General features: G+C 60.9%; 1 protein-coding gene across 1 annotated transcript; it reads right to left on the bottom strand.

The window, feature by feature from the left end:
* On the bottom strand, nt 1-8,216 carry LOC142048772 (maestro heat-like repeat-containing protein family member 1). Its single transcript, XM_075075965.1, has 18 exons — nt 7,378-8,216; nt 7,139-7,218; nt 6,816-6,941; nt 6,500-6,579; nt 6,260-6,380; nt 5,892-5,981; nt 5,269-5,373; nt 4,711-4,879; nt 4,025-4,134; nt 3,598-3,747; nt 3,227-3,381; nt 2,711-2,864; nt 2,259-2,396; nt 1,851-2,027; nt 1,312-1,467; nt 598-699; nt 190-292; nt 1-14 (listed from the first exon to the last, which is right to left on the bottom strand). Exons 1-18 carry the CDS (start codon nt 7,493-7,495, stop codon nt 1-3), a joined length of 2,148 nt encoding a protein of 715 aa, XP_074932066.1. The 5' UTR covers nt 7,496-8,216.
* Nucleotides 8,217-8,695: the final 479 nt, after the last annotated feature.

The following is an 8,695-nucleotide window of genomic DNA, read 5'->3' as shown; positions in this document are numbered from 1 at the left end:
TCAGCGGGGTTGGACTGAGCGAGGCGGCCACCAAGGCCACCTGCGTGGGCAGGGGTGGGAGAGGGAGGCCAAGGCCCTGCGCGGGGCAGCTGGGGCTCGGGCAGCTGCAGGGCTGCTCCTTGGTGCCAGTGCAGCGGCGGGGACTGGGGCCAGGCTGCCCAAAGAGGGACTGCGGGGGCTGTGGCTCACCGATGAACCTCACGGCTGCCTCGCGCAAGGGGGCCTGAGCATCCTTCAGGTATGGCAGGCTCTGCTGCAGGTATTCTTCAACCCTGCTGCTGTCCTGCACCAGCTGGAGAGAGCAGAAGGGCATGGGGCTGGCAGGGACCCTCCCCAGTGGGCTGGAGCACTCCCTCCAGCCAGTGATCCCCTTCCCCCCACCTTCCCCCCACGCTGTTCCCATTTCCCAGCCAGAGCCCTGTAGGGCTGAGGAGCAGAGAGAGCCACAGGCAGAGGGTGGTCCGGGGGTCCAGAGACCCCTTTGTCCATCTGCCAGGGCCCACATGGTGGGGAGGGGAGAGTGGACTGGAGAAGAGCCCTTGCGGCCTCTGTGCTCGAGGGTAAGGGAGGGCCCTGGAGCTTGGGGGTTGTCCTTACCAAGCACTCTGTGATCCTCTGAGTCTGATGTGGGCAGATCACGTGCCTGAGCTCTTCCCATTCCAGGATCTTTGCCACAACAGCGAGGGCTTTCCTAGAGACCTGCAGAGCAGCAGAGGATGGGAGGTGGAACCACGGCCTGGGAAAGGAGACCTGGCATCCCCTTGCTCTTGGCCGGGCTGCCAGCCGTTCCCAGCCACCACCTCAGGTATCTCATCCTGCCAGCCAGCAGAACAGATTCGCAAGAGCTGTGGGCTCACGCTGTAGGCGGTGAGGGCCCCAGTCCCAGAGGCCCTGGGGCAGGGCAGAGCCAGCAGCACCTCCCATGGGCATCCCCCAGAGGGACACTTGGCTCCTCAGCTGGAGCTGCCCCGGTTCCAGGTGGGCAGAGCTCTGAGCCCTGGAGTGATCCTGCCCTTAGGGAGCTGGGACATGTGCTGGCCTAAACATCTCGGGTACCCTTGGGCACAGCCCTGGGGGGCAGGGGCTCAAAGCCCTGGTTTCCAACAGCTGCAGGGAAATCTGGGCAGCCCTTAGGGTGCGTTCAGGCCTCGGTGGCCACGGGCTGCTGCTGCTGAGACCTGCTGACCAGGTAGGGCAGCTCTGGGAAACGCCCGTGCCAGCTGCCAGCAGCCCTGACCCAGCACACCCAGAGCACCCCGGTGGTGTCGTCACACCTTTCCCCATATCACTAGCCAGCTTTGAAATCTGCACCTTGGCCACGCTCGGGCTCTGGTCACTCATGTGGAAGAAGAGCGGGAGCAGCCCCCTCCGCACTTTGGTCTTCATCCTCCTTCTGTCACACCACACCACAGCCTCCATCAGGTCTTTGAAGAGGCAGATGGAGGTCTCTCGCAGCTGGCTGCACTCCTGGTAGGGAGGAGGACAGGAGGGCAGGACACGATGAGCAAAGGCGTTGGCGCGGCCGATTGGAGGGGAGCTGCTCTGCGGTCGGATCCTGCCCACTGCTGCATGGCCACGCAGCTGGGGGAGCTCTCAGGGCTTGGAGAGCAGCTCTTGGTCTGCAGATGCTTTGCACAGGGGCCGGGCTGGGCTCCAGCACAGGGGTCGCAAGTTGCCCAGAGGCATCAGCCTGCCAGGGGGAAGCCGTGATGGGCTGCAGAGCCCAGAACACAGCCCTGAGGGATCGCTCAAGGAGGGGAGAAGGTCATGCCAACATAGGGCTGGGCTGAAGGGCAACTATCATGGGCCAGCATCCATCTGCAGAGCTCAGGCTCCCGCAGCAGCCTTACATCATCAAAGAGCAGCAGGAGCTTCTCTGAGAACTGGAGAGCGGTGCGGCTGGCCTTCTTCCTCTTCATATAATGCACCATGTTTTGGAAGACCAGCAGGGCCATCCTCTTGATGTCTTTGCTGGCATCCTGCAGGGTCTCCACAACATCTGGCAGCAGGACCTGGATTTTTCCTGCCTGGATGAAGCACAGAATTTCCTCTTTGTGAAGCGTTCAGAGACCACCCTGGCAAACATGTTCTGGCTGCTGAGCACCAGCCTCCCCTCCAGCTTCTGGTGCAGCAATCACGGCAGCAGCAGTCCTGGCTGGAGACAGACGTGGTATGCGGGAGAGCAGTCGTCTCCTGACTGCCAGCCAAGGCCAAGCCACCGTGTTGGCCAACGTGGCTCAACCTGACGCCTTGCTCACCGTCTTGGGTCTTTCTGAGAGGGTGATGAGACCCTTGAGCACCAGCCAGTGAAGCCCCAGGTTTGGACCCCTCAGGTGCTCCTGGAGGAGTTGCGTGGAGGAAAAACGCAGCCATTCAGCATTGGTGCAGTCTTGCACCTGAAACGAAGATGGCAGTGAGAGACGGGCAGAGCCCGTGGGGCTCCTGCTTCCCACTGGCAGCTCAGGGAAAGGGCACCGGGACCAGACAGCCTGTTGTGGGAGCAGCCCTGCCCATGGAGGACCGCGCAGTGCCTTTGCTGGCTCCTCCTGTCCTCCCACTGTCAGCAGCCTCTTGCTCTCACGCCTCTGAGGAGCGACTGGAGAGCAAGAGTTGGCCCAAAGGAGGCAGGGCACACAGGACGCGACAAGCGTCTCCTGTCCCTGGCCGTGCGCATCCCCAAGGGTGAGCAAGGCCAGGTCTGGTCACTTACTGCCTCCTGAATGTTGCAGGCGTGCAACACAGCGGTGCTTATCAGCTTGCGGTGCCGCCGTTTCCGTGAATTAACGATTGTCTTCAGCTCGGGCAGGAACTTAGCCGGTGTCTTGTTCTGGAAGAGCATCAGCCCCCACATGGACAGGGCAGCGCTGCCAAGCACAGAGCATTTCGTCAGCAGAGCTGCCGCAGTCATGGCACTGTGCCCAGGCTAGTCCAGCCAGTCCTGGGCTGCCTCGCAGCCCTGGCGCTGCCCGCCCCCCTCGCTTGGGGGCAAGCAGGAGAGGGCTGAGGTGGTGTTCCTCGTGGGGCTGGGAGGAGCGCTGGGCCCTGGCTTGGCCAGCTTTGCCTGCTGTAGGCCTGGATGACCCTCCAGGGCTGGGAAATGTGGTGGGATGGAGGGTCCCGCTCCTCGGGGATGTCGTGCAGTTTTCAGTGTCTCTCGCAGCCAAGGGAGCCTCTGGGACCCCTCTCCCCAAATGGAGCAAGCCCTTGGGTCTGTCGGGGCTCATACCTGTCACATAGTGGGACATTGATCACCATGCTGAAGACCAGTTCCCTGGGGTACTTGCAGGCCAGGAAGACAAGCAGGGCTTCCAGGCTCTCCCAGGCTGACACTGTGCTGGTGGACTGCAGGCTTTCATGGATGCACCTCACGATGCTTGGCACCTGGAGGGGCCACAGGTGAAGGTGGCGCTGCCACTGCAGTGCAGCCGTTTCCTCAGCTGCCACCACTGAAACTTCCCATCCTTCTCCGGTGGCTCAAAATGGCTTTAGGTGCCTGACGCAAGGCACAGCAGGGCAAAGGCAGGGACAGGCGGGGCAAAGGCAGGGCAAGGCATAAGGCTTGAAAGGGCTCAAGGGCAGGCCAGGCCAGCTACTTACATCTGTCAGCCAGGAGGCAGGGTCTCTCATGGTCCTGTTCAGCACCGCCCTGGCCACCTGCTTGTCATAGGTGCTGGAGTGCCTCATGGCTTCAATGGCTGTGAGGACAATGCCTGTCTTCTCAGAAGGCCGGAGGTAGTTTTTACCTGCCTACGGGAGGGAGGAAGGGAATACATGTCACACAACTGCCCTGATGGTGCTGCTTGCCCCTACAGAGAAGCGGGGCTTGCTGGTGGCCAGGAGGGCTGGAGCTTCTGCTGGGACACTGGAGAGCAGCCCTCGCATCGTCCCTGCGCCGGGACAGCAGGAACCCTCTCAGCAGGGACAGCAAGGCCACGCCAGCCCCACTGATTCTGGATGCCTTTGCTCACACAAGTCCCCTGCTGATGCCACAGGCAAGAGTCCCAGCAAGGGGGGAGATCATTACCATGATCAGGGTGCTGGCTTTGTGGAGCAAAGAACACGAGGAAGTGCTCTCAGCTTCCCATTCCCTTTGGGCCTGTTGATGCTGTGGCTTGTCCTCTGACCGCGTCCTACCTAAATGGGGAGGGGAAAACAAAGAGCTGTTGTTAGGAGGCAGCAACTTTGCCAACAAGCTTACCAAACGCTGAAAAGAGCTTTTTGGAATGGCCGCGGCGAGGGGTTACGACCCACAGTCAGGGTAGGTGGTGGTGGGCAAGGGGATTTCTGGAGGGTGTCAGGGTCAGCTTCTTGCCACAGGCATTGGAGGGTGCAGCCGGGGTGACGCCCAGCCTGATCTGCTGTTCAATGAGAGGGAAGAATTGGTTTCAGGCTGTGGTAATCGATGGTAGCTGTGGGTGTGAGGACCACAAAACAGGGGGGCTCAAGATCCTGAAAGGAACAAGGAAGGAGAGCAGCAGAGAGTGGATCCTGGACTTCAGGAGAGCACTCCGCTCCGCAGAAAAATGATAGCTGGGATCCTATGGGAAGCAGCTGCAAAGGGCCAGGGAGGTCAGGGAAGCTGGCAGACTGTGACAGAGAGCCTCCTGCAAGCACCAGAACGGTCCAGCGCGATGCCCAGGAAGAGGAGCAGACGCTATCAGGAGAAGTCTGTGTGTGGAGGGACCCAGCCCACGACACAGCTCCTCTTACTTTCTCGCTTACAGATGAACCTGTAGATGGAGTCAAGAGCATCTGAAGCCACGTGGCTGCTCTCTTCTTCCTTGCAAGAGCTGAGAAGGATGAGACATCCCAGTAGCCGTCCCAGGATGGGGATCTGGACCTCTGTGTAGCAGCCGTGGCTGAACTCATCTTGCCAGGCCTGGGGGAGGGAGACAGAACAGCAGAAGGGCTGAGGCGAGGCCGTTGGGGTCAAAGCCGTGAACCCAAGACTGTGCCCAGGGCAGTATCTCAGGCGGTTCAGAGCTTTGCAGGGCCCTGGTGGCCCCAGCTCTCCAAGCAGCTAGAGCTGGGCAGCTCCCACCAGGCTCCTGGGGCAGTGCTGCCCCACACAGGGACGGGGCTGGGTGCAGCTCCAGGTCCTGGCAGAGATGGGACTGGGGAGAGGAGTCCACGGGACCAAGACCCTCGCTTCAGGGCAGAGCCTTGCTGAGTGGTGCCCAAGGCCTGGCAGGAACCCTGAGCTGCACGCTGCTCAGGTGTGCACAGGGAAGGGGAGATGTCCTGGCTGGAGGCTGCCTGCCTCCTTACCTCCAGTGAGGGCCATCTGGCCAGCACGTGGCTCAGCCTCTGAATCCTCCTCAAGGCCCTTGTGCGCACAGCTGCACTTTGGGAGTTGGTCAAGGTCAGCAGCATCTGGGAGGGGAGGAGAGGAGAGAAGCTGCCAATCTGCCGGGGAGCTGAGGCCCACTCCAGCAGAAGCAGAGCTGCTGAACTCCTGACTGGACTCACACAGTCCAGGCTTGGGGGTATGCCCCCCTGGGAAGCCAGGGGAGGAGGACTTCAGGGCCAGGCTCCCCGTGCAGGTCCCAGTGGGGTCTCTGCCCCATTTGGGTCGGGGGAGGAACGCAGGGTGCTGAAGGAGAGGGCCCAAATTTCCCCCATTGCTTTGGTGCTAGAAAAGCTTTGGGGACCTGAGCTGGCAAGGCTTTACCATGACACAGGAGGAAGTCTGTGGAGGGGAAAGGGACTTTGACTGCAGCCCGGGGACACCGGGCTCCAGAAGAGCATTGTGCGCAGCCCTCAGCTCCCCCAGGGGAGGTGGGCACCCTGCATGGCACTGAGGTGGAGACCGTCCACTCAGGAGTGGACAGTCCCTTCCCTCCAGGGAGATGAACAGCCCCTGCCAACCCTGATCTTTGCAAATGCCAGACCTTCAAGACAGTCTGCAGCTCCTTGCTGAGGCCAGAGGCAGGAGAGCTGAACACCAACACACGCAGCATGCTGTCCATGGCATCCAGGGTCTGCAAGGAGGACAGAGGGTGGTGGCATCTTTTGGCAGTCCCTCTCACCCTCAGGAGATGGACCTGAACTCCCAGCACCAAGGAGGACATCCGTGCTGCCTCGCGATGCCTGGGGGAGGCCTCGGGGCAGAGAGGCCTGGACGCAGCCAGGCCCATGAGGAGGGGACGAAGGGACGAGAGCGGGAAAGCAAAACCGACACCCTGAATCTGCCTTGGATCTGCAGCCATCTCCTGGCACAGGGCAGCCCAGAGGGACCAGGGGCTCGCTCAGCACATACCTGGCAGTAGAGAGAAGCATCCAGACCCTGCATGTCCTCTTCTGGAGGGAGCGAGAAGACGCTGGTGAAGCAGGCATGTATGAGGCTTTCCTTCTGGCCCTCCAGCACTGTCTCTACTGAGCTGCAAAGAGAGAGAGGGGCCTGTTGGACGCTGGTGTTGGGGAGAGGTGCCTGGAGGCCTCAGGCACCTCAGGGCATGGACCTCCAGGGCAGGGGTCCCCAGGAGGGATGGGCAGGTACCTCAAGGCGGCAATGGCATCCATGGCAAGCTGCCGCACAGCCGTGCGCAGCTGGTCCCTGGGCTCCTCTTCCAGAAGTGCCTGCGGAGCACAATTGGGATGAGGGACCTGGCAGCCGCCAGCACCCAGTGCCAGTAGACCCAGTGCGGTCCCTGCCAGCCCTGGCACTGGGGTCTTTGCTGGCGGGGATTCTCAGCAGCACCTGAGTCCCCTTGGAGCGTCCATGCATGTTTCATCCTGCCCAAATGCTGCCCTCGCAGCGTGCCGGTGACTGGGGAGCCTGACCCCTTCCCCAGACCCTCCGAGTGTCCCCTTACTTTGATGCTCTTGGCCAGCTCAAATCTGTGGCAGAAGACATCCAGGCCCTGCAACAAGCCCTTGTGCCTGGCAGCTCTGCAGAGCGTGCAGATGCGCTTGAGGAACTGCATCTTCTCGGTCTCCTCCTGGCAGCCAGGGGATAGAGAGACGAAGGAGGAGTGTGAGCAGGGGAGACATGGCCAGCGGGACTAGAGCACTGGGGGTGCAGAGTCGTGTGGGAGAGCAGCTCTGCCCAGCCGACAGCCGGCCAGCAGCAGGCAGCGGAGCTGGGGTTCCGATCAGGAGGCGCTGGCAGAGAAGCAAGGGAAATAGCTGCGGTTACCTTTCCTGAGCTCTTGAGAAAAGCCTGGATGAAGTCCACCGTTTCCTGTTCCTCTTCATACACAGCTAGCCAGCTGGCATCTAGCAAAGGAGGAGAGCCGGGAGGGCTGTAGAGCACAGCTGCAGGCAGGAGTGGGCAGAGGAAGGAACTCTGCCCTTCATCCCCACGCCCACTCCCCAGGCGCAGCCTCCCCAGGGGCCTCAAGGCTGGAGACTGTGATGCTGGAGCCCCTCACTCACCTGCCTGCAGCGGCTGGACTGCACACACCTCATGGGGCTCCGGTGGAGAGCTGCTCTCCTGAGGAACCCCCACCTCCTCCCAGGCCACAAGGGGGTGGCTGGGGGGTCTATTCACCATCCTCAGAGATGTAGGAAGGGAGTAAGGATGGGGAAGGGGGAAGCCTTGGGGAAACACCTCAGGGCTAATGGGACAAGATGTGGGCTGTGCCTGGGGGAGTCCTCGCCAGCTCCACGCTCCTGCCTTGTCCCGCCGCTGTCCTGTTGGACACTGTGGGGTGGAGCCGCGCCGGCTATATACAGTGCCAGGGGGTCTCAAAGCAGCGGGTCACAAAGGGGCCCACTGTGACCCGTCGCCCAGGTGGGAGGGGCAGGGTGGCCCCTGGCGACCTGGGTCCTCTCAGGGCACCCCGAGGCAACTTCACCCTCATGTGCCCTCAGGATCTCCCTGTTGCTCTCCAGCACGTCCCAGAGCCCTGAAGTTAAAAGGATGAAATTTACTCTAGCTTCACAGAAACCATCATTTTACCACTTCATCTCTTCTCATCTTCTCATCATGAAGAGCTTGTGCAGGGAAGAGGATAAAGAACATGAAACAACTTCCCAAGTTTACCCCTTTTGGGCTTTGGGAACCTCTCAGAAATGGAGATCCCTGTCTTACAGTTTGTTTTCTGAGCCTGGTTTGTGGCCATGATGGAGAACTCCCCGATGGTTGCACTGGTGGTGGCTGACCACCACCTCCAGCCCTCCGTGGGTACCTGCTGGGGCACTCCTCCTGCCTGAACCCCTGCTCCTCGGGCCAGCTTCCATGAACAGCCCATTTCTGCAGGAGAGTTTAATAATTTGAATTTTTTGGCCCACGGACAATGTTGTCTCCAGGCAGGGGTTGGAGAGGTGGTTGGTGTTTAGCAACATGGAAACTTCTCCGCTGCAGCACAGTAGGAAATATCACTTTCAGCTTTAAGCTCAGAGCTGGGCATGAAAAAATGTGAAGCCAGCATCCCGAGTGTTTCTATCCTACCTAACTTCTTGTGGTGCTAATGACATTTTCCAAGCTTTTGGTTATCTCGTGCTAATCGTTAATGATCGCGGCCGAGTTCTCCACACATGCTCCCTTCACACCGGAAGGCCACTGTGAGGTCCTGCATGGACATGAGGGCAAAGGGGGACCTGGAGGCACCTGGAGAGTACCCAGGTGCCCTGGTCTGAGCCGGCCCCGTGCCTCCCCAGGGGACGCCCTGCCCCTCCCTGCCCGGGCGGCGGGTCACAGTGGGGCCCTTTGACACCTCCCTTTGTGACACCCCACTGCGCCGCATGTGGT

The sequence above is a fragment of the Phalacrocorax aristotelis genome, chromosome 27 (genome assembly GCF_949628215.1).
Source record: "Phalacrocorax aristotelis chromosome 27, bGulAri2.1, whole genome shotgun sequence".
Lineage (NCBI taxonomy): Eukaryota > Metazoa > Chordata > Aves > Suliformes > Phalacrocoracidae > Phalacrocorax > Phalacrocorax aristotelis.
The sequence above is the reverse complement of the archived record's forward strand: the minus strand, read 5'-3'. Positions and strand labels throughout refer to the sequence as shown.

Coding starts and splice junctions, on each gene's coding strand:
- LOC142048772 (XM_075075965.1), bottom strand. CDS start 7,495: ATGGTGAATAGACCCCCCAGCCACCCCCTTGTGGCCTGGGAGGAGGTG. Junction 5,982..6,259: donor ATGCTTCTCTCTACTGCCAG/GTATGTGCTGAG, acceptor TCCTCCTTGCAG/ACCCTGGATGCCATGGACAG. Junction 3,382..3,597: donor CTGCCTCCTGGCTGACAGAT/GTAAGTAGCTGG, acceptor TGGCCCCTCCAG/GTGCCAAGCATCGTGAGGTG.